This window comes from Jaculus jaculus, chromosome 12 (assembly GCF_020740685.1).
Source record: "Jaculus jaculus isolate mJacJac1 chromosome 12, mJacJac1.mat.Y.cur, whole genome shotgun sequence".
In the NCBI taxonomy this organism is placed as follows: domain Eukaryota; kingdom Metazoa; phylum Chordata; class Mammalia; order Rodentia; family Dipodidae; genus Jaculus; species Jaculus jaculus.
In genome coordinates, this window is record NC_059113.1 from 58,838,094 (window position 1) to 58,863,552 (window position 25,459).

Sequence of the window (25,459 nt, forward strand, 5' to 3'; positions counted from 1 at the left end):
ATACCTCATTTTTGTTGTAGTCTTAAACTTCTTGAATTCTTAAGGTCTTCTTTCATTCCCTGTGGTAATCTGGCCCCTTAACCCCCACCCCCACTTTTTAGTAAGCCTGTTTTATATTGTGTATGTTTGGTGTGAGAGACAGAGGGTTGGGGGAGAGAAGGAGGAAGGAGATGTGGTAATGAATCTAGCATTTCGTTGCTCTCTCAATGCTTGCCTGAAGTAGCTGGAGTGAAACTTTCAGGTGTCCACCGTCATACTTCTTCATGATCTTGTTTTGAACTGGAGTCTCCAGTGTTTCTGTAACTTGGCCTAGATTCTTGGTTTTCTGTTCCTTTCTAGAACTGGGGTTACAGGCACACATAGCCACATCCACACATGTAAGTGGGATCTGGAGGTTCAGATTCTGGCAGTCTCAAGCCTTCGGGCTCTTACGATTGGGCAGGAAGTACACTCAACTGCCGACACGTCTCTCTAACCCCTTAACGCCCCCCCCTCCTTTTGCTCCAGCCATGTTTTGGGTGGTTATTTAGCATAACATCCAGATTTCTATTTCTAGGTTTTGTTAGCTCTTTGGATAGTTGCCTTTCCTCTTGGGTTGGTGAGTAGCTTGGTAGCTACTTGGTGGATGTTTTTGACAGAGATATTCAATTTGTGAGCATGTTCCATTTTACATCTAGTTTGAAAACTGATCATCACATATGACTGTTATAAGGAGTATTTTTCTGTATTGTCATTGAGGATGTTTAATCTTAAAAATAAAAATGATTTAATTTTTTTAAATAAAATATAATTATAAATATATAAATATAAAATGAAATAGCAAGGCAAGAACTGGCCCAAACGTTTTCTTCTGACTTCTACACATGTGCCCACACATGAACACACACATGAACACACACACACAGAAATGCCTTGTCAACAGCTCAAGACCACGCACAGACGCACAGAGAGATCGCCTCACAAGGACTGCAGGTGTCGCTCAGTGGCAAGGTGCAGGGCTCTGGGTTCCGCCCTCAGCCCAACAAAAAGAAAAGGCTCTTAAAATAATATTAATACTGACACCATGCATTTGCAGTGCCGTCTTTTCGGCCCTCCTTCCCTTCCACCCACAAGGCGGGTTGGTGACAGCCAGGTGAGGCTGGCTGGGAGTTACACCTGTTCCTCCTTGACAGGGAATCTGATGCCACAAGAAGAAAGAGCCCATTTCCAGTGTACGCATGCCTGTCCGAGCTCACCTTAAGCTGGTGGCCCTCTTGGCTGAGAGGGCCAGCACCTCACACACCGCCCCCAGCGCAGCCTGGCCCCTCTCACCCGTGCTGCTCCAGGATCTTGAGCCTCACCGCGGCCTTCTGCTCAGGGCTGAGGTCCGGGCAGCCTCTGAGGCCGTGCAGGGCGGCGGCCCAGGCTGTGGGCGAGATCCCGCTCTCAATGAAGGTGGCTGGCAGATGGCATACCAGATCCCCCAAGATGTCCACGGTGTACTCATCAGCCACGGAACCACCCTAAAACCAACAAATGGGGCTGCTGGGAGATCCAGAAGGGCTCAAGGTCATGACCTCTCAGTACTTCCCATCACCAGACTCCTTTAAGGTTCCTAGGTCTGGGCTGGATGTAGTGGTGGTGCAAGCTTTCATCCCAGCACTGGGAGGCAGAGCTAGGAGGATCACTGTGAGTTCCAGGCCAGCCTGGGTGAGAGTGAAACCCTGCCTTGAAAAAGAAAGCTTCCTGGATCTGAATTGCCTAATCTACCATGGACCACCAGTCACGGAGCAGGGCCTGATTTTCTCCTGAGGAGGCAGGCCTAGGCTTTCTAGGAAACCCAGCTTGGCATGTGGTGAGGACTCAGTAAAATGAGGGCTATTGTCATTGTTACTCTTGGTAATACAAAGAGCTGAGCTCAGTGGTAGAGCACTTGTCTACCATGCACAAGGCCCTGGCTTCTGTCCCCAGCACCGAAAGGAAGCAGAGTTCAACAGCCATTGTAATAGTGGAGTATAACAACAGAAAGAAACGCTGCAGAGTGCATGGCACTAGACTAAAGCCCACGATGCTTTCTCAAAACGACAAGGGTGGGTAACGCGCACGCACTGTGTGAGGAGCACCAGCCCGTCTGCAGGTCTTGGTCCACTTCATCCTCATAGGAACTGTAAGAGCTCAGTGCTAAGAGTTTCCACTTCGTAAAGCTAAAGAAACTGCCAGGCTCCTAGGCAGCCTGGCTCGGGCTCAGGCTGAGGCCCTCAGTGATTGCCAGAGTTTTGCCCCCAAGCACTCGGCAGTGCTGCTACACCTTACGTGAGGACCCCGAGTTCTGGGGAGGGCAGTGGTTGGTCCAAGCCACATCACCAACAGCCTGAGCGGCTAATGAGAACCCAGACTTGGTGTTCTTTACAGACCTTCAGAGAGTGTCCAGGACCCATGACCAAGATTGTTCCAACCAAAACCCCAGGGTTAGCCCCATAGCTCCTCCAAGCCTCCCCTCTTGGCCACAGACACGCAAAGGGAAGGGATGCTAATGCAAATGTCACCCAGGAGGCCCCTTACCAGGCACTGCTGCACCTTCCCGAGGATCAGGCTCCTTTTGTAGGCATCTAAAACCAAGGCATCCAAACGTCTCCTCCCCAGGCTGATGAGGAAGCCCGCGCATTGGGAGGCAGAGATGGTGGCCAGGAAGCGGGCCCTGGGGAGACATGGAGGACAAGGAACAGCTGCTCTGCCCAGAATGCCCTGAGACCTCAGGACGCATCAGCACCACAAGTGCCACAGAGTTTCCCTCTCAGTGAGGCCAGGGTACTTTGCAGCAGAAAACTAGCCTCCCACCCATCATGCTTCTCTTTTATTCATTTTTTATTTTTATTTATTTATTTGAGAGAGAAAGGGGGAAAGAGAATGGGCACACCAAGTCCTCTAGCTGTTGCAAACAAACTCCAGATGCATGTGCCACCTTGTGAATATGCTTACATGGGTCCTAGGGAATCAAACTTGAGTCCTCTGGTTTTGCAGGCAAGTGCCTTAACCACTAAGCCATCTCTCTTGCTCCATGCTTCTCTTTTAGGAAGGGAAGCCAACTTTCCAGGTCCTCTCTTTTAGGCACAGGGAAAAATCCTTCCATCATACTCTGTGTTTAGATGAGGGAAATAAGTTCCCCACAATACTCCCCTCCTTGTGGGACAGGGGACAAAGTCCCCATCCTATATCTCTTCTAAGCCCTGGAAACATTAATCAGAAAATGGGTTCGCTATAAGCAGTTACTGACTGGTGGACTAGTTGAAGAATGAAGAGATAGAAAAAGAGAGGGCTGGAGAAATGGCTTAGTGGTTAAGGCACTTGTCTGAGAATCCCAAGGACCCAGGTTCAGTTCCCCAGTACCCACATAAAACCAGATGCACAAAGTGGTGCATGCATCTGGAGTATGTTTGCAGTGGCTAGAGAGATCTTGGCACACCCATTCATTCTCATTCTCTCTCTCTCTCTCTCTCTCTCTCTCTCTCTCTCTCTCTCTCTCTCTCCTTGCAAATAAATAATTTAAAAAGAAAGAGGCAAAGATAAACACAATAGCATAGACAGTAAGGAATAAAGACAATAGAAAGATAGCTTCCAATTCCGAAGCCCCAGTTCAGAGCTCTCCTGCAAGCTCTTTCTTTTGAGGTGGGGTTTGGTACAGGGGGTTGGGTTTTAGTTTTTGCTTTTGAAACAGGGTCTTATTATGCATCCCAGTCTGTCCTTAAACTTGTGATCCTCCTGCCTGAGTCTCCAGAGTGCTCAGCTCACCCGTGTGTACCACCACACCTGGCTTCTCTCCTAAGCTCTTTTCCATGATGGTCCAGGGAGGATGAGTGTGGAAAGTCTGAATTATTACAATGACTTGGTTTGTTTGGTTTGCTTTAATTTGATTTGGTTTGGTTTTTCTCAAGGTAGGGTATCACTCTAGCCCAGACTGACCTGGAATTAGTCTCAGGCTAGCCTCAAACTCACAATGATCCTCCTACCTCAGCCTCCCAAGTGTTGGGATTAAAAATGTGCGCCACCACACCCAGCCTTGTTACAGTGGTTTTTGAGTCACCAAACTCAACCCTAGTCAAAATATTCTTCTTAGCATATAATTTCTCTCAGTAGAGATTAACACTCTTGGGACTGGGGTTAAAGTTAAAGGTGCTTGCTTGCAAAGCCAGGTAGCCCCAGGTTCAGTTCCTTAGCCACTCAAGTAAAGCTGGACATTTATTGGTAGCATGCGCACACACACACACACAAATAAGAAATTAAATTTTCTTCTTACTAAGATAATAATGAAATAAAGACCAGGCAGTCTACTCCTCCCCGCAAAACCAACTGAACATCTTCTTTCCAAACATCTTCCTCCTCCTCTCTGCTACCCCAAGCTCCAGTTTCCCTCCACCTCCAAATTCTCATTGCTGCCTCCTTAATATGATGCTAATCTGTCCTTTCTCTCCATGCCCGGCACCAGAGGTGGCAGCTTCTCCCTCCTCTCCCTCCTTCTCTTCTCCTCTTTCTCCCTCCTCTCCCTCCTCCTCTCCTTTTCCTTCACCTATGTGCATGTTCATTCATGTGCAGGTGCACATGTGGGTGGGTGCATATGCATGTATGTGCATGGGGAGGCCCAAGGGCAACCTGAGGTACGTTTCTCAGGATCACCCTCCACTGCTTTGATACAAGGTCTCTGATTGGCCTAAATCTTGCCAATTATGCTAGGCTGGCCGGCTAGTGAGCTTCAGGGACCCGCCTGTCCTAGCCGCCCCTGCACTGAGATTACAATCTATGCCACCACGTTCATCTTTTGCTTGGGTTCTGGAGAGTAAACTCCTCGTGCCTTTGCAGCAAGCACTTTTATCCATGAAGCTATCTCCCCAGTCCCCCGTGGGCTTACTTCTTCATTGGTTCATTCCTTCAATAAATGTCTGCAGGCGCTATACTAGTCACCAGATAGTAATGAGCAAGCCAGCAGGAGACACTGCCTTCCTGCTGTCTAAGTCAGGCCAGAGAAGGGACACAGAAGCCAAGCACGCTTAGCAGAAGCAAAGAAGGTCATCTCAGTTCATGGCAAATGTAAGGAAGAAACAAGGCGCTGGCCGCACAGTGGAGAACGGAGGAGGGCTAGTCTGAGGAGCCCTGCTCTGCTGACGAAGGACATTTGCAGGGCTGTAGTGAGGGGAGGGGTAGGCCCGGGTTACTGAGATAAACTCCCATTGTCCTCCTCCTCTGTCAGGGCCCTGCGTCCTGCCCCTGCTGCTGGTGACAATGTCTGACACAGCTCTCATGGCTACACCAGAGCACAAGGCCTATGCCTGTGATGTCTTTTCCTTCTGCAGCCTTCCCTCCCCACCTGCTCCGTAGATGCGCACAGGTGCTCGCCACTGGGCTTGGCTGTCCTCCGCTGCTGCTGCACCTAGCATCCCTGTGCCCCAGGGCCCACCTTCGAGTCAATCCCAACTCAGCCTTTAACCTATAATTCAGACTCCCAGACTCTCCAGTCTGAAGGTGACAGCCCTCCTCTCTGGTCACCACCCATTATGGTAATAATAGCATATGGATTTGTTGAGGTAAGGTCTCATTCTAGCCCAGGCTAACCTGGTATTCACTCTGTATTCTCAGGGTCAGGGTGGCCTCGAACTCACAACGGTCCTCCTACCTCTGCCTCCCAAGTGCTGGGATTAAAGGCGCGTGCCACCAAGCCCAGCTGATTTTTTTTTTTTTTTTTTTTTGTGGAAAGCTGTCTCCTATATTTTAAGTCCTTGTGATTTGTGGTGAAGCCAATTTCCCTCCCAGCTTGAGGGGTACAATACAGACCTAACCCAAAGTTACCCATCCTTTCAAGCCCACTGATTGGTTCAAGGAGTGTGATTTGACCCAATTAAGGCTAATTAGAGTTAAGTACACTTTTACTAAGAATCATGGGAAGAGAAAGTCTCTCTTTTTCCCAAATCTGACATGATATGGGGCTAATGTAACTTTAGACCATCCATGTACCACAGTAGAAAAAGAACTTGCCTAATAGTGAATGAAGACAGATGGTAAATTTGGGCCAAGAGATGGAAACCGTTCATTGAACCCCTGGGTCCCAGCATGCTTGAAGTCCATCCCTGAACACACCAGTAGACTCCTTTAGTGCCTCAGCCAACTTGAGCCAGGGTCTGTTACTTTCAATCAAACATCGCCTTGATATCATAATGGACTTCATGTTTGATTATAAGCTCTTATAAGGAGAAATTTTAGCTTCTCTTTCTTTCTGAAAGCTAGCACATAGTACTCAAACATTCTCCAAATGAATGGAACAATAATAGCAAAAGAAGATGTGGGAGGAGGAGGTAAGGAGAGGAAGTATGTTCAGAAGATGTTTGAAACACAGGCAGCCCCTCCTCCCCACCCCCATGATCCCATCAGGCCTTACTCTCCATCCCTAAGGCCAGCCCAGGTGGGGCCTGCATCACTGGCCTCAGTTCTGGCTTGGGCTATTTGAGCTCTGGCTTTTATGTTTTGTTTTGTTTTTCAAGGTAGGGTATCACTGTAGCCAGGCTGACCTGTAATTCACTATGAAATCTCAGGGTGGCCTCAAATTCATGGTGATCCTCCTACCTCTGCCTCCCGAGTGCTGGGATGAAAGGTGTGCACCACCACACTCGGCTGAGCTGTTGTTTTTAAATCAAAGGCAATGAAAGAGAATGAAATATCTATGTATGTAGAGCACAAAATTAATTCTGATTCTCAGGCCCTTTCCACCAAGCCTCCAGTTCCTCAAGAAAACCCAGAGAGAATTGCTAACTCAGGACCCCCATTGATCTCACAGTTGAGCAAGAAAGGGGGTGGATGTCCACTCACGGAAGCGTGGCCAGGAGGAACGGTGGCATAGATGACCTGGAAACTTCCCAGTATTTCCATGCCAAACAATTGACCTGCAAGAACAGTGGTTCCAAGAATTTAGTCCAATAATAATACAAACAAGCACAAACCAAGCTTAGTAACCATCCATTTGCAGAATAGACCAGCCTATGGTGTAGACATTACTCCTGTGTCCAATTGACAGATGAGGAAACTGAAGCAATAGTAAGATGTATGCAAGCATTTCAGTATGAAGGTGTTCATCATAATTTCATTTGTGACTGTAAGAGAGATACAGGGCTGAAGAGATTACTTAGTGGCTAAGGCACTTGCCTGCAAAGCCTAAGGATCCACGTTCGATTCCCCAGTACCCATGTAAACAGATGCACAGGGAAGTACATGCGCCTGGAGTGTTTCCAGTGGCTGGAGGCCTGCTGTGCCTGGTCTATCTGTCATTCTGTCTACCTACCTACCTATCTATCAGCCTCGCCCTCTCAAATAAGTAAGTAAATAAAACATTTTTAAAAAAAGAAAGTGAGAGATGGCCTCACTGTCCCTCTGCAGAGAAAAGACTAAGCACGTGGCACATGTTTATAACTGAATGCTATGCAACTTTTTTGGTTTAATAATGTAGATTTATATGTTAACACGATGCCTGGCCTACATAGATGTATGTGTATATACACATCCATCCACACGTAGTAAGGCAGTAGTATGAGTGCATGTGGTTTTTATGTTACAGGTGAATTTTATATACTTAAACATAACTTGCAGGCTAAGGAAGCACCTAAGAAGTCTCTGGAAATGCAAATCAAACTTTCTCCGAGCTTCCCGTAGAACAGGATGCTCAGCCTTGGGACTGCTGCAGTTTCGGACAGCTAACCTGCATCAGGTCACTCTGTGCGTGGTAGGGTGTCGGGCAGCGCCCCAGCTTACACTGCTAGTAATGCCTTCTGTGATCATTAATCTCTGGTTGTCAACTTGACATGGTCTAGTATCGCCATGGAAATAAATCTCTGGGCATGTCAGTGAGGGAATTTCTAGATTAGGTCAGTTGAGGTGGGATGAGCCACCCTGAATGTGGGCGGTGTTCTTCCATGGGCCCGGGTCCCAGCCCAAAGGAGAAAGTGAGCTGAGCATAAGCATCCAGCACGCTGCTTCCTCACTGTGGTCTGAATGTGACCAGCCACTCAAGCTCCTGACGCCATGCCTTCCCGCCACGGCCGACTGTAACATGACCTATGAGCTGAAATAAACCATTCCTTGATTATGCTGCTTCTTGCCGGGTGTTTGGCCACAGCAAGAAAGTAACTAATACACCTCCCAAGCCCAGCTGTGACAACAAAGTGCGCCAAGCATGACCAACAGGCACCAGGGGACGAAGAATAACCTGTTGAGAACCACTATTCCAAAGGAAAATTTCACTTTGTATTAATTCATTTTTATAATAAGTATGTGTTTCCAATAAAATGTAAGTAAACAATATTTAAGTAAATTCTCTAATTAACTGGTATTTTCTGTTTCTGAAAACTGTGAATCTAAGAGGCATTTGATTGGGGCACAACTCTTCTTGCTCCAATTTAAGGGTCTTCTTAAAGCAGGTCTGATCTCCATCCATTTGCTTATTTATCAGTTTCCCTGCCTGAACAGAACTTCTGTAGATTGGTAGCTTTCATGAAAGAAGTAATTATAAATGGAAACTTTGTGGGTATAGCCCAGTACTAAAATGCTTCCCTAGCCTGCCCAAAGTCCTGGGTTCCATCCTCACCACTGTGAACATAAAAATGAAAGAAATGGAATTTCTTGGGCTTTACCCTAAACCTATTACATGAGAAAATCTGGAAGTGGGTCCTTCAATCTGAGTTTTAACACATCTTCCAGGCAATGATGCAAAGTCATGCTTGAGAGCCACGGGAATGACAGGGCTTCCAGAAAGCTTTGCCTGCTTCTCTGATGAGCTGAGGTCAAGCTCTCTGCTTCCAGGTTCTGAGGGAGAGAATTTGCTATTCAGAAACATTTAATTCAGGTGTGAAATCCAAGCCTGGCTTTGAGAAGATGCCTCATGTGTTCATTGGCTCACCATCTCAGGACTCTCTCTAAGCAACAGTTCAATTTAAAGCCTGAATACTCTCCCCAAGGCCTGATTGTATAATTCAGTGACCGTGAGAAGTCACTCAACTGCATCTCGTCTCCCAAAGTCTCTATCATCATTTGGAACAAGACAAAGAAAATCATTCTCATTGTGCTGCTCTCAATCGTGGCTTCCCCCAGAAAGGACAGCATGAGGGATTCTTCAAGTCCAGGAGGACATAATTATGAGCATGCAAAGGGTGAACAAATAGATTTTAAGTATCTCATTTGAGTGTGAAATAAGCAACTTATTTGAAACTTCAGCTACAGAGATGTGGGTAGTTAGAGATTTTAAAAAAGAAATTAGAGAAATCTTGATTCTATATTTGGCCCCAGTCGTCACTTATAGCTGGATGGCTCTGGTGTAGACTCCACAGCAGTACAGCCCCAGTGACTGGGGTCTGCAGAGAGAATTAGAACAGGAAAGCCCTCCAGTAGTACCTGATCCAGTGAGAGCAGGGAGAGGTTGTCCTCGAAATACTGGAAGTGGTCCAGGAAGATATCGGCACTCATGGCATCAATATGTGAGCAAGTCACACCTTTAACCAGCTGCCCAGCACTACAGAAAACAACAAAGACCACCAAGGAAAAGGAGCGATGAGGGGAGAAGCAAGAAGGAGTGAGAGAAGACAAGTCCCATCAGTCATAAGCTACAGATCAGAGTGCCTGATACAATCTGAGTAAGCACTGTTCCCACAGGCTCATGATTCGAGTGCTTAGTCCCCAGATGGTGGTGCTATTTAGGGAGTCCTAGAAATAGGATGTGGCAGTTTGAATGAGTGACCCCCAATAGACTCAGAGTTTTATGAGAGCTTATAACTTGAAGTTCCAGCCACCTGGCTGGAAAGGGCGTTGCTGGGGGCAGATCTGTTTCCAGCCTTAAGGCATGCAGAGCACTTGAGCTCTGCCCGGAGTCCCTGCTGCTGTGCCCGCCTGCTTGTATTGGTGCTGGTGCTGGTGGGGGTTTTCCTCTCTCTGCTTGGATCTGTGAAAGGGGGCCAGCTTTTTTTTTTTTTTGCCAATATGGAACTTCCCCTGGATCTGTAAGCTTCAAGTAAATCCCATTCCTCCTCTACATTGTACCCAGTTCGAATGTTCATCTCGGCAGTTGAAGCTGACTGAAACACGGGAAGTGGGGAAGAACTAGAGGAAGTAACCACTGGAAGTAGGTCCTTAGGAGTATATGATCCCCGGCCACTTCCTGTCTCTGCTTCCTGGCCCACTGCGATGGTTTAAATGTAAAATATTCCTCACAGCCTCAGGTATTTGTGAGTATGCCTTGTACTTGATCCTCAGCTAGTGGAGCCTTTATAAAAGAGATGTGTCACTGGGGTGAGCCTTTGAATTTTATAAGGCTGCCCCCTTTGCCAGTGCAGGCTAGTGAGCTCTCTCTACCGCCTCCCTGCTGATGTGAGCCAGCTTCCAGTTTATGCCACGCTTCCCCTGACGCAATGAAACTTCCCCTGGGTCCTCTAACTTTGAAATAAACCCTTTCCCTTCGTAAGCTGCTTCTGGTCAGATGTGTTGTCCCAGCAATGAAAAGGTAACTGCTATGCCCACCACGAACTTCTGTTTCCAACCCTGCCCTCCCTGCCATGATGGGCTGCACCCTCTGAAACCATGAGCCCAAATCAATTTTTCCTCCCAGAAGTTGTTTTAGTAGGGTATTTGCTCACAGCTATGCAAAAGAAATGAATACACTGCCCAACTCTCCCTGCAGGGAAATTAGGCCCCTGGCCCCAAGGCTGAGATACATTGTCCTACCTCAGGAGCTCCTCAGGCCTTCCAGTGGTCTTTGCCAGAAGCTCATACAAGAACAGGGCCTGAGGGAAGAGAAATATTGACAACAGAGGTGGAGCCAGCACACAGACCCTGTTGGAAAATCACACTATGATCCCTTATTACTCTCACTGGATCAGGTACCACTGAAGTTTTTTCTGCTTCTAATTTTCTCCCCTGACCCTGGTCACTGGGCCCAGATGGACTGTGGTGTCTGAAGATATTTTTGCCAGAGTCATCCAGATGTAAGTGGGGCCAAATATAGAGAGAAGATGTCTTGATTGTTACTAACCCAGGACCGTGCAATGACTAAATGGCTGAGCCAAGATTTGAACTACTGTCAGAGTAATCCCAGAGCCCAAGCTGTCACATCCAGTGCAGTTCTCCATTCTGTAAAGTGTGAGTGAGGAGCAGAGTCACGGGGCAGCAGGCTACAGTGGCTCATGAAGCTGCTGCCTGTGGAGGACTCTCTGTGGCCCCTATTTGCATGACCCCATGTAGCCCTGACCTCAAAGCTCCCCACAGCAACAGAGGTGATGGCCCCAGGAAGGGCCAAACAGTAGCATCAATAAAAGAGTTTGAGCACACAGCACACACTCCCTCAAACCCTCTCAGATGAGCACTCTAGAACAATACATAATAGACAGGGGAGTCATTTGTTTTAAGGAATGAAATTTTACAGAACACCTAACTTGCAAAAGCAATCAAGTACGACATTTGTCTATTTTATAGACTCTGAAACTTTGAATGTAATTCCCCAAACAGACTAAGTTATGAGCTGGCATTAGACAGAGGCTTCTGGGAGGTGCCAGCGGGGGGCCTCAAAGTCTCATAGGGGCTCTGGCAAAGTGAACAGTTGCAGGGAAGTTCTGGGTGCTCTCTGTGTGACCCACAAGATTTCTAAGAGCACCAAGGTCAGGTACAGGGACCCTCCACAGACTTCTTCAGGAAATAACAACTCCATCAACTCAATTACTAGCACAAAAAATACCTTGAAATGAGGTCTGGGGAGATGGCTTAATGGATGAAAGCACTTAGTATTCAAGCATAAGGAGCAGAGTTCCAACCTCCAACACCCAAGAAAATGCCAGGTAGGCATGGCAGCTGCCATAGAGGCTTCCTGTAATCCTAGCACATGGGAAGCAGAAACACAGGATGGCCAGGTACAAGCTGGCTTAGCTAGACTCGCTGAATTGGCAAGGTCTGCGTTCAAGTGAGAGACTCTGCCTCTCTAAATAAAATGGAGACTAATCTAGAAAAACAGCCAATGTCAACTTCTGACCTCCACGTGCATGCACAAACACACACACACACGTGTTCATACACATGTGAACACACAAGTATGCATGCCACACACACATACACATGCAAAAATGATAGCTCATGCTGCTAAACTTTATGGTGGTTTGTAACCAGAACAGATAGGTAGACCATCATCCTGCCTCCTGAGAAGCCCAAGCAAGATCCCTGAGCAGATTGGGACTTCTCATGTCTGCATTCCCAGTGTCCTGAGCAGGGCTGGGCTCTAAGAAGGTGCTCAACAGACATTTGAGAAATGAAGGCCGTCTACATCTGCGGGAAGTCAGGCATCCGTCTCAACAGTACCATCCTCTCCAGGCAGCCTTGGTGCTGGCAGCGTTGGTTAGTACTTACAGCACACTGCTCCTACGCCCGGTGCCACATGTACCAATCCTCACCAGCAAGCACCCTCATCAGACAACTGAGGCAGGAAAAGAGAATTAATTTCCCCAAAGCTAGTAAATAAATGGCAGCCCAAATTCATTCTCGTGTCTTGTCTAACATGTGTATGTACACATGTGTGTATATGTATGTGTTTGGGCACATGTGTGTACAGGAGTATGTGGATGTGGCTTGACATAGCGTGCCTTCCTCAGTTGCTCTCTATTTTATTTACTGAGACAGGAGCTGTCCTTTGAACCTGAAGCCAGTCTAGCTAGCCACCTTGCCCAGGGACCCCTGTCTCAGCCCCCAAGCACCGGGATTCCAGGCTGCCCACCATGGCTGCCCACCAGTACATGGGTCCTGGGATCCACACTCCAGTTCTCATGTTTTCATGACTTTACCCACTGAGCAATCTTCTCAGCCCTTGTCCAACTTAACACTATGCTGGGCTGGAGGCATGGTTTAATGGTTAAGGCGCTTGCCTGCAAAGCCAAAGGACCCAGGTTTGATTCTCCTAGTACCCACATAAGCCAGATGCACAAGGTAGCACATGTGCCTGGAGTTCATTTGCAGTGGCTGAAGGCCCTGGCACACGCATTCTCTCTCTCTCCCTCTCTCTCTCTCACTTTCTCTCTTTTTCTACCTGTCTCTTTCTCTCTCTCTATCTCTCTATCTGCCTCTTTCTCCCTCTCTCAAATAAATAAAATACGTTTAAATATTTTTTTTTTAATGTTATGCTGTTGGCTCCCCAAGACAGATGGTCAGCAATACTAGGTCAGTGTTTAGGGCAGAGCTGAGGGGAAGAACACTTGCTTGGCGCATATGAGGCCCCGGGTTCCACTCACAGCACCACAAAAGGAAAGGAAAGAAACCCAGGATTGAGCACAGTCATACCTGGCTCCGTCTAAGCTCCTTTTCCTTCAGGACTGTCGCATTAAATCCCTGTTCTCTCCGTAAATGGAAGAGAGACACTTCCTCAAAAAAACCTTTTGGTAGCTCCACAATGCCTGAGGCAGTGTCTTCTGCTTCAATCAGCTGCCAAAATACAGAGGACAGATAGTAAGAGCCTGACAGAGGGTGCACTGAGCTCTCGGTGATTTTGGGCACTGCCTCGTGGACAATAAAGCCCATGAGATCTGCTGAGCAGCACTATGAAGCGGGGACTATAATTGTCCCCAGTTAATAGGTAGGGAAACAGAGGCTTAAACAGCATTTCAGACCCGCTCCAGGGATGAGACTCTGTCCCAAAAACCTAAAATGAGAACAATAGAAGCTGGGTGTGGTAGCGCATGCGAGTCTGAGGCCAGCCTGGGCTAGAGTGACAGCTGCCTCAGGAAAGCCAAAGAAAACGTGATTTGTTCCCCTGTAGAAACTGACTGAGGCCTCTTGGTCCCCATAATGAATACCAATAACCCCACTGAAGAAGACCCTCAGTAAAATTGAGGCCAGGGAAAGGGGGTTTAAGAGTACAACCTTCTATTTTAAAAAAACAACAAATAATAATAAATTACATTTTACTCATTTGAGAAAGAGGTAGATAGAGAAAGAGAGAGAGAATGGGAACACCAGGGCCTCCAGCCACTGCAAACATACTGCAGATGCATGTGCCACCTTGTGCATCTGGCTTAGGAGGGTACTGGAGAATTGAACCTCAAGGCCTCAGGCTTTGCAAGCAGACATCTTAACTGCTGAGCACTCTCTCTAGCCCCTGCAAAAAATTTTGCTTAAAAATAATTTATTGAAAGCTGATAAATGGGACACAAGCCCAAGTCAGTTATTCCAAATCCCTCTGTTATGGACTAAATATGAAATATTCCCTAAATGTTTTTGCTATTTATTTTTATTAATTGAGAATTTTACTATATGAAAATATTGAATATTGGTCATATTCCCATGGGGTTTCACTCTTCTGTTCCCTCTCCTTTGCATCAGTAGTATTGGCAAGGAAGCAGGGAAGGATGGGAAGAGCTCCAAATGGTTTGAAAACTCGAACCCCAACTGATGGCACTATCTTGGGAGATTGGAGAAAATTTAGGAGGTGGGACCTAACTGGAGAAAGGAGGTCAGCAAGGACAAATCCTTGGGAGTAAATTATCCCTGGTCACCACTGGCCCCACCCCTTTCAGTCCAGTTGTGTATGCCTAGAATCCCAGCACTCTAGAAACTGAGGCAAGAGGATTGGGAGTTCAAGGCCCACCTGTGCTACACACCAAGTTTGAGAATAGCCAGGGCGACATAGTGAGATCTTTTCCTTAAAACAATAAAATAGAGGACTGAAGAGATGGCTTAGCACTTAGGGCGCTGGCCTGCAAAGTTTAAAGACACGGGTTCAATTCCCCAGGACCCACATAAGGCAGATACATATGGTGGTGCATGCATTTGGAGTTCATTTGCAGTGGCTAGAGGCCCTGGCATGCCCATTCTCTTTCTCTCTCTCCTCATTAGTTTAAAAAAAAAAAAAAACTCTTAAAATTGTTAAGAAAACAATAAAATAGAATGTTATTAGGTCAAGAAAACTTATTTTAGAAAAGTTTGAGAAATATTAGAATGACTAAAGGAGAACAATGGGGCTTGAAAAAAAAACACTAACATGGTCACAGGGGCTCTGTCTGGGAGGCACAGCGGGTAAGCGATCAGAATATAGTATTTTCTAAGCTCAGACTATCCCACACACCAACAGCCAAAATAGCCCCAACCCAAATAAATGGCCCAAAGTCAACCCAAAACCCCATCCTCTGTGAGCAACGTGGCTGAGGACCAGACTCCACCTCTCACCTTGCTCAGGATGCCTTGCTTCTGGGCAGGTGACAATTGGGACATGTGCTGGGAGGCGGTGCTTCTCAGGACCTGCGAGAGGTCCTTGTGGTCCATACTGCAGAAGGCCTGGGTGCTGACCCCCGGCAGCAGCACACCCATCTGGCTGACGTTGTAGAAGGACGGCACCTGGGAAGGACCACGCGTTAGGATCTTGCTCTCCCAGACTTTACTGAACACGTCTGATGCCACCCACACGCCAAAAGAAGAGACTGCAGAATGAAACCTATGCTCCCAGGACCTGCACCATGGACTTCCCAGGCCCTACAAGCAAAAGGACTACATTTTTGTTAAGCCATCCAGGCCGTGGTATTTTGTTAGGGTAGCCCACACTGACAATTACACTAGCCCTTGGGTCTCCAGGCACTCAAGCAAGGTCAAAGGTTCTCAGCTGACCTTTTCATGGGCCAAGTATTTGGCAGACAAGATGATGGCCTGGCTCTTGGCCCAGCCTGAGACCTGGTTGATGGTGGGGATGGCACCTTGCACAGCATCCGGGGAGAGGGATTCCAGCTGACGGTAAGTCAGACCCACCACCGCGTCCGACAGAGAGCCCAGGGTCTCATTGAGGGTCTGGTTCTCAGTGGCAATGTCCAGAAGGTCAGCTTTGAGCTAGAAAGACAACAAACTGGAGTAAGAATTTACTGAAAGCAGGGCAGTGGCTGCCTTAGACTACATCCTGGGTGTAAGGACTCCACAGTGTATCCCTCAGACCTGCCCCCTCAAATCCTCAGCCCAGGGACAGCAGAGAAAGTGGTTCTTGTCACACTCAGACCTTACTGAGAACACGTCCTCCAGTCCTGACTTGCTGGTGCTGAAAATTCACTTTGGGCTTCATTTAAATATTAATGTGTTTGAGCTCGAGAGATGGCTCAGAGGTTAAGGTACTTGCCCATAAACCTTAAGGACCAGAATTTGATTCCCCAGAACCCACATAAAGCCAGATGCACAAGATGGTCCGTGGGTCTGGAGTTCATTTGCAATGGCTAGAGGCCCTGGCATACCCACTCTCTATTTATTTGCCTCCTTCTCTCCCTCTCTCTCTCTCTCTCTCTCTCTCTCTCTCTCTCTCTCTCTCTCATAAATAAGTAAATAAATAATATAAAAAGGACAATTAAAAAATAGATCAGGTTGGGCACAGTGGCACACACCTTTAATTCAGTACTCAGGAGGCAGAGGTAAGAGGATCTCTGTGAGCTTAAGGCCAGCCTAAAAGTACAGAATGTGTTCTAGGTTAGCCTGGGCTAGAGTGAGACGCAAAACACAAAAAACACACACACAAAAAAAATTAAAGCTTGGCAGGAAGGAGTCTTGTTCCCTTCAGCTACTGCCACTGCATGCTTATAACATCTATTACCTTTTGTAATCTTATATGGTTTTATATATAACTGTTTTTCTTTTATGAAATTATCGAGGGCTTTTTATGATAACATATAATCTGTGTTAAAAAAAAAAAAGAATGATTGAGATGAGGAGGTAATATGATGGAGAATGGAATTTCAAAGGGGAAAGTGGGGGGGGGGATTTCCGTGGGATTTTTTTTATAATCATGGAAAATGCTAATAAAAATTTAAAAAAAGAAAGAATTCTCAACAGTACAAAGAAAACTAAAGGGAAAGCTTTAACAAAACTAAGGGCTCTGGGTTAGATCCCCAGCAAAGACAGAGAAAGAGGGAGGGAGGGAGGGAAAATGGTAGATATCTTTCCAAGTCTTCCTATGACTTTATAAATAAAGGCAGCATGAAGTTTCACAGAGTTATCATATGAACAGAAGGACAATTCATGCTCCATATTTTTGCTTACAATCATGTCTTGTACAAATTTGCACATTTCTACGATCTTTTTAATATTTTTTTAATTATTTATTTGAGAGCGACAGACAAAGAGAGAAAGAGGCAGAGAGAGAGAGAAAGGGAGAATGGGCGCACCAGGGCCTCCAGCCACTGCAAACGAACTCCAGATGCATGCTCCCCCTTGTGCATCTGGCTAACGTGGGTCCTGGGGAATCGAGCCTCGAACCAGGGTCCTTAGGCTTCACAGGCAACCGCTTAACTGCTAAGCCCTCTCTCCAGTCCGTTAATAATTTTTATTGCGAAATGCTTCTCTACTTCTAGTCAAGCGTTCCCATCTTCTTCTGGCAAGCAAAGGGATCAGGCAAGGCGACAAACTTGCCAACTGCAGCATAATCTCCATAGGAAAATATGAGATGGTGCCTAATCTAACACCTGGACTTGAATAAACAGTGTTAAGAGTACTGAGTCACATGCGCGCAACCGGTGCATGCAATCTGAAAATGGCCACTGGAGGGCAGCAGATGAAGCCGCTCCCGTAGCTGAGGGAAGAAGGGGGTACCAGTGGCTGGTAACCCAGCATCATACAGGAACTTGTTAGAAATGTAAACTTCCAGGCCATTTCTAGACCTGCAAAATCAGGGACATAGGACTCAGTGATATGTATTTTAAGGAGCCCCAGTAACTCCATAGCAACTCAATTCTGAGCACTACTGAGCTAGGTGACTCTACCTACCTGGATTTGACTTGCTGGCCAGGGATGCCTATGTATACTTATTTTCTTATTTTTAAAATATTTTTATCTATTTATTTGAAACATAAAGAGAGAGTGTGTGCACATATGTGTGCACCAGGGCCCCTGCCACTCACTACAAACAAACTCCAGATGCATGCACCACTTTGTGTATCTGGCTTCACATGGTTGCTGGGGAACTGAACCTGAGCCATCAAGGTTTGTAAGTAGGTGCCTTTAACTGCTGAGCCATCTATACAGCCTTATTTTCTTATTTTTCCTTAAGCTTTGTTAGATGTTTTTTTTCTTAGAAACAAAACTAGGCCCTAAGCAAGATAGATGACCATATGTGAGGTGTCAGATGTGATGGGTGTCTTAGAGTGATGTGTAGCAAACTCCTATGGAATCATTGGTGGTTTTATCAAGATTTTCTTTAATATTATTTCACAATACTGTTTCAGTTTTTAAAAATTGAAAGGGGTGCCAAGCGTGGTAGCATCTGCCTTTAATCCCAGCACTAGGGAGGCAGAGGTAGGAGGATCACTGTGAGTTCAAGGCCACCCTGAGACTACATAGTGAATCCAGGTCAGTTTGGTAAGGTAAGACCCTACCTGAAAAATAATTGAAAATGAGGAATGGGTGCCCAGGAAGTAGTTGGTCATGGAGGCCCCTAAGGCCCCCAAACAACAGAAGCTATTATCAAAGCTCTTGGTTGCCCACTGACACTAAGAAAGAAAAAGAAAGAAAGAGAGAGAGAGAGAGAGAGAGAGAAGGAAAGGAAGGAAGGAAGGAAGGAAGGAAGGAAGGAAGGAAGGAAGGAAGGAAGGAAGGTGAGAGAAGAGAGGAAGGGAAGAAGTTGATTCCAAAGAAAAGGACCCACAAAAGGGAAGGATGACAGAACTGAGGTTTGAATAGGAAAAGGAAAGAAAAGAGAGCTGAAGAGATAGCTCAGTGGGTACAGTGCTTGCTGTGCAATCATGAGGACCTGAGTTTGGGTCCCCAGAACCCATGTAAAAGTCAGACATGGCGGTACACTCCTGTAATCCCAGCACTGGAGAGACGGCAGCAAGAGAATCTGCCAGGCTTGCTGGGTAACTAGTCTAGCCAAATTGGTGAGCTCTGGCTTTGTGAGAGACCCTGTCTCACAGTCTCAAGCAAATAAGGTAGAGAGTGATAGAGGAAGACACTTGAACAAGTTGGCCTCTGACATACACATGTGGATATGCACCTGCATACACATGTGTGCCCACACATATGCCAACATGCACACAGATGTGCACATGTGGGAACAGAGAAGGCCAGGTGTGGTAGCACACACCTGTAATCCCAGCATTCAGGAGGATTACAGGTTGGAAGCTAGCCCAGGATAAAACCTGACTCAAATTAAATAAGAAGAAGTGGGAAGAGAGACTGCATTTGTGATTTGATCAGGACCAGGTCTAGGAGCCCAGTATCAACCACCAATCCTGGTTTCTCCATCCTGCCTGCATTAGAATCAGCTGAGGCCTTTTATTTCTTTTTGTGATCTAGGGATTGAACCTAGGAACCTAGAAAATCACTCTACCCCCTTTCCCCAATCTACAGAAATAGATAGATGATGGATAAGAGTGATAGGTAGATGACTAATAGATAGATAGGTTAGTAGATAGATAGATAGATAGATAGATAGATAGATAGATAGATAGATAGATAGATAGGCAGGCAGGCAGGCAGGCAGACAGAAATAGGAGCTTGCTTAGTTGCCTAGGCAGGCCTTGAACCTGTGATCTTCCTGCTTCAACCTTCTAGGTAGCTGGGTGTACAAACCTGTACACCACAGCTGGCTCCTGAGGGCTTCTGGAATCATATCATACCCAGGTCACTCCTCAGAGCAGTAACATCAGTCTCAGGGGCGGATCTGGCGGGGTCACTCCCACAGAACCTCATTAGGACCCATTGCTCGGTTGTGTTCTTCCAACCACTTAGCCTCAGCTGGGAGCTGATTGGAAGTGACACAGTGCAGGCTGCACCCCAGGACTGCTGATGGAGCCAGATCCACATTTAAAATCCCCAGAGTCGGGTGTAGTGGCACACACCTTTAATCCCTAGCACTCAGGAGGCAGAGGTAGGAGGATCACTGTGAGTTTGAGGCCACCCTGAGACTGAGACTACATAGTGAATTCCAGGTCAGCCTGAGCTAGAGTGAGACCCTAGCTTGAGGAAAAAAAAAAAAAAAAAAAAACAGTAAGATCCCCAGGAAATCCTTTGCATATGTTATACATGGCTGTTCTCATTGAGTTTTGATCTCTCGAAGGTTTTCTGAATGCTGGTTTTGGTCTTTCTCCGTGTTTCACTCCTCCAGGACTGAAGGATCATCTTTTCTAGGGCTGAACTTACAGCCGGGTTAACAACATGTTTTCTATCAAAGGTGGGGCAAGGCTGTCCTCCCCACTTCCCTGGCCTTGCACCCCATCCGTACCTTCTGAACGCCAGCCCGGAAGCCCCGGAGTTGGCTACACTTGATCATTTGGTGCAGGAGGACTTGGGCCAGGGTGGCGTCCAGTAGCTCCAGGTCATCGTAGAAACAAACCAGCAGCCCCAACCTGCGTGAGAGGATGAGGGGAGCTGGGAGAGGGGCTTACCACCCGGAGCCCTGACCATACCCCCTCCAGTCTGCACCACAAGAGTCGCTATCACGGCAGCTGCCTGCTGTTGCCTCTTACCTGGGCCATCTCATCCCCACAAGCTACAAGGCAGGAGCCTCCGGGCCGTTAGCTCCATCGCATGAAATGTGACATTTCCCCCATAGCGTTCTGGGAGAAGGTGGGGCCTGGCTGGTAGAGGTGGGCTACTGGAAGCAGACCTCTGAGGGTTGTAGTCTGGCCCTGCTTCGGGTCCTGGTCACTCAGCCTCATGCTCCCACCACCATGCTGGCCCTGACACAATGGGCTACACCCTCGGAAGCCACGAGGCAAATAACCCTTCCTCCCCGAAGCTGCTCTGTCAAGTATTTTATTTGAGCAACAGAAAAGTAAGCAATAGAGCTCTAGCTCACAGAAGGACAAACAGAGACTCAAAGAGATCCGTGGCACTTGGACCTAGATCCAACAACACCTGGGAGAGGCACGAGGAAAGACAGCGCCGAGAGAATGCGCTGTTCCCCACATGGGAATGCAGGACTCGACCCTGAATGAGCGCTCGACTTCCAGAATGCCTCTCCGCCCACCCACCTAGAGAATGCAAAGATTTCAGAAGAGGAGCACAGGTGGAATAGTATAGAGACACAAGGATTCAAATTCTGGTCTAGAGCTGGAGAGATGGCTTAATGGTTAAGGCATTTGCCTGCGAAGCCAGAGGACCCAGGTTTGATTCCCTAGGACCCATGCAGGCCAGATGCACAAGGTGGCGCATGTGTCAGGAGTTCATTTACAGCCGCTGAAGGCCCTGGAGTGCCCATTCTCCTCTCTCTCTCTCCCTTTCTCAAATAAATAAAATAAAATAAAAATTCCCTTTGCAAATTCTGACCTAATTGGGAGTAATATAGTGGTTAACAGAATGGGTTCAGGCCAACTATAGCCTGAAGCTGAGTTCTATGAGGCATTTGGCTTCTAGTAAGTAACTGACTTCTCTTTAAGGGGCTGCAGAGGATAGTGGAGTGCACACTCTGTAGTATTATAGTATTATAGTATTATAGTCTCTCTGAACCTTTAGTAACTGGAAGGTCTGTTCATCATAGAATATGATGATTAGGGCTGGAGGGATGGCTTAGCAGCTAAGGCATTTGTCTGCAAACCCAAAGGACCCTGGTTCAATTCCTCAGGACCCACATAAGCCAGATGCACAAGGTGGCTCATGTGTCTGGAGTTCATTTGCAGTAGATGGAGGCCCTGGCACACCCATTCTCTCCCTTTCTCTCTGTCTCTCTCTCTCTCAAATTAAAAAAAAAAAAAAAAAAACATGATGATAAGTATGATGGATGAGGGAAGGAGAAAGACTGTGAAAGTTAAGTAAAAAGAACCAGACCCAATGATGAGCATCCTTCTCAGAGGATACTGTTTGTTCATTCACTAAAGAATGATCTCAGAGTTCACATGAACACTACCCATCTCATCATGGCCAGACCAGCTAGTGGACCACAATCCACCTGGATCCTCCCCTCAAAGAGATATTGATATATTCAGACATGTGTTCAGGACAGCAAAGAGTTACAGTCATGGAAACATAGGCTGATGGCTACCAGGGAATGTGTGTGAGGCTAGTTGGAGGGATATTGGTCAAAGGACATAAAATTGAAGTTGTTAAAAGGAATAGGTTCTGTAGATCATGAGCAACAGTGGTGGCTATAATTAGAATAATCCATTGTGTTTTGAAAGTTTCTGAGAGTAAAGTTTAACTGTTTTCTGCATATGCATGCTAAGGGGAAGCATGGAAGGAAATGGACATGTTAGTTAGCGCAATGCATCCGTTTCACAACCTAACACACGTGATGATGTGAATCTTGAATATCCTTCAAAAGTTCACATGTTGTAGTCCAGTGTAGCAGTGGGTTGAGGCCTTTGGGAGCTGCCTGGATCAAGAGGGTTCTGACATTATCAAAGGGTTAATCCCAGGCTAGGGAGATGTGTCTGGAGTTCATTTGTAGTGGCTAGAGGCCCTGGCACACCTGTTCTCTCTATCTGACTCTCCTCCCCCCACATAAATTTTTTAAAATAATTAATCCTAACAGGCTATTTTTTTGTGGTAGAAACCTGAGAAGACTGGACCTGGTTGCAAGAAGTAGGTCACTGGGAACATGCCTGAGAAGGGTATATTTCATCCTAGCCCTTTCCTTCCTTCCTCTCTCTCTCTCTCTCTCTCTCTCTCTCTCTCTCTCTCTCTCTCTCTCTCATACATACACCTTCTCCCCCCATTCTTCCTGGTTGCCATGAGGTGAACGTGTGTTCTCAGTCACTTGCTCCCACTACGCTGTGCCTAAAAGCTACTGGGCCAAGTAACCATGACTAAAGCCTCCAAAACCCATGGGCCAAAATAAACCTTGGCTTCTTTGATTTTCTCTGGTGTTTTTCACAGTGATAGAAAGTTGAGCATATATATATGAACATCATGTTCTATAAGAATACATAAATATACATGATTTTATTTGCTAGCTTCAAGAATTTCAGAATAGTATTTACTGAGTGTGTGCTATGAGTCATCTATGAACCTCTGAAAGTACCTTAATGAGACAAATAGTTTTTTGTCTCCCATTTAACAGATGGAAAAATACAGGCACAGAGAGGCAATGTGACATGGCCAAGGTCACACAACTTGTAAGTAGCAGAGCCAAGATTAAACCCAAGAAGTCCAGCTCTGGGCCCCATGTCCTGAATTGCCAGCTTATATTTTGTATATGATATGGAAAAGCGAGATCCATGCTAAGGGGTAAAGGAAAGATGGAGACATGATTCCATGTGAACGTGTGCTCTACATAAAGAGTCTGTGGTATGGCTGAAGAGATAACTCAGTGATTAAGGTGCTTGCCTGCAAAGCAACCCAGGTTTCATTCCCCAGTACCCAGAAAAAGCCAGATACAGCCAGGCGTATCCCAGCCCTTGGGAGGCAGAGGTAAGAGAATTGCCATGAGTTCTCAGCCACCCTGAGACTACATAGTGAATTCCAGGTCAGCCTGAGCTAGAGTGAGACCCTACCTCGAAACAAAAACAAAAACAAAATTCACAAATTGGTACATGCATCTGGAGTTCATTTGCTAGTTCAGTGGCTAGAAGCCCTGGTGCACACATACTCTCCCTACATATATATCTGCCTCTCTCTCAAATAAATAAGACACTTAAAAAAAAAAAAAAGAATGTGAGATAAGGTGGTGATGTGACAGGAAGCAGTGTGATAGCAAGAGCCTGAGACACAATCATGAGGAGATGATTTCCACCCTCTCCTCCAGATTGCCTGCTCCTCTAGGCTCAGCTCCTGGCCCCTGTGCTGGGGATGTCATGGTACTATCACTAATTCCAGAGCAGACTTCATCCGGGGTCTCCAGATGACAATCTGATAGTAAGGAGTTCTCAAAACAGGATAATCCACCAGCTGCCTCCAGTAGTCCCCCAACTTCATCGAAGTGCCTTGCTCACCTTGCAACAGTCCTGGGTCATTAAATGGTCCAGTCACAAGCTCAGATAGCACTGGAGAATGTGGTGTGAAGGCCATGATCGAGAATTTGGCCCCTTTCCCCTTCATAGCCTCTTCAAAGTGTGAAGAGTCTGGGGGAGAAGCGCCTACCCAACCACATAAAGGTGGGGGGCTATCTGCAGGGCCCAGCATGGCCCTTCCCTTCCTGGCCCTTGGGACTCTGCTCAGAGGAGGCAGGAACTTAGACTGCATCCTAGGAGCCAGCTCAAGGGCCCAGGGCATGCCTTGCCTGTGGATGGTGGATGTGTTCCTCGTGTCAAAACTGGAGCTGCGGATCTTCTGCAGAAATGCCTGCGCCATCTCAGGGGTGATGTCATAAACCGTGTCCAGCTGCTTGGTGGCATTGTCATAGCTGATAAACAGCCCGATCTGGTGGACAAGGATGGGTAAACCAGTGAGGAAAGGACAGAAAACCTAGTATGGCCTCAGCATAGACATTTGCATATGCCACCTCAAATGACTTCATGACATTTGTTGTTTGTTTTTCAAGGTAGGGTCTCACTGTATCCCAGGCTGACCTGGAATTCACTATGTAGTTTCAGGCTGTCCTCAAACTCACAGTGATCCTCCTGCCTCATGAGTGCTTGGATTAAAGGCGTGTGCCACCACACATGGCTGACTATGATGTTTTTCAGATACCGAGGCTCAAACCCAGGACCTCAAGAAAAAAGTTAGGCAAGTGCTCTACCACTGAACACATCCTTGGTCCTGTCACTCATTTCTCTAATGGTCTATAGCTGCTGTTCTTGTCCCTTCTTCAACTCAACTATTAATTATTAAGACAGTTTTTTGGTTGGTTTGTTTGCTTGCTTGTTTTGAGATGGGGTCTCACCATATAACCCAGGCTGGCTTAGAACTCACTGTGGTGGTTTGTTTCAGGTGTCCTACATAAACGTATGTGTGCTGAATGCTAGGTCCCCAGCTGGTGGCAATTTGGGAATTGAGCCTCCTGGAAATGGCGTTCTGTTGGGAGCAGGCTATGGGTGTCACAGCCAGCTTCCCCTTGCCAGTGTCTGGCTCGCTCTCCTGCGGCTGTTGTCAGATAGGTGCTACTATTTCCAGCAAGGAGTTACCTTCTCACACTCCAGCAGCTGAGCTCCTTTTTAAACTAATATTTGCCTATTTATTCCTAAATTTGTTAAGAAGACATCAGAGGATAAAATCCACAGATTTTCTGCTTTAAAGAGTCAGAATTTTCAAAACTAAATAAATACAGGAACAGGTTTATAAATGGCCCTGTGGTTGTCAGAGAACATGGCTTCAGTTCAGACCTCGCCTTCCACCTCATTTGACGCAGGATTTCATTCACTGTTCCATTCACCAAGCTAGCTGGTCTGTGAGCTTTGGGAAATTCTCCTGTTTTTGCCTCCGATACTCAGTAGGTAGACTGAGGTTAAGGAAGACCATGGCTTCTGACATTTTTACATGAGGTCTGGGGACCCAAACTCAGGTAGTCAAGTTTGCAGGGCAAGTGATCCAGTGAGCCATCTTCCCCACACTTTCCTTGTATTTCTAATAGATTTTACCTCCTGAACCT

General features: G+C 46.7%; 1 protein-coding gene across 2 annotated transcripts in view; it reads right to left on the reverse strand.

Annotated features, from left to right (window-relative positions):
- The window catches only part of Otoa (otoancorin), a 90,017-nt gene that overhangs the window by 34,915 nt on the left and 29,643 nt on the right, over positions 1-25,459 (reverse strand). Inside the window, exons 10-19 of one of the 2 annotated variants that reach the window (XM_045131708.1) lie at positions 24,152-24,291; positions 20,219-20,342; positions 15,634-15,849; positions 15,199-15,366; positions 13,318-13,458; positions 10,726-10,784; positions 9,403-9,520; positions 6,832-6,905; positions 2,542-2,677; positions 1,312-1,502 (exon numbers count right to left, since the gene is read on the reverse strand). In XM_045131708.1, coding sequence (XP_044987643.1) covers positions 1,312-1,502; positions 2,542-2,677; positions 6,832-6,905; positions 9,403-9,520; positions 10,726-10,784; positions 13,318-13,458; positions 15,199-15,366; positions 15,634-15,849; positions 20,219-20,342; positions 24,152-24,291 — 1,367 coding nt within the window. Of the gene's footprint in view, positions 1-1,311; positions 1,503-2,541; positions 2,678-6,831; positions 6,906-9,402; positions 9,521-10,725; positions 10,785-13,317; positions 13,459-15,198; positions 15,367-15,633; positions 15,850-20,218; positions 20,343-24,112; positions 24,292-25,459 lie in introns of both variants that reach the window. The other variant, XM_045131707.1, reaches the window with a different exon arrangement.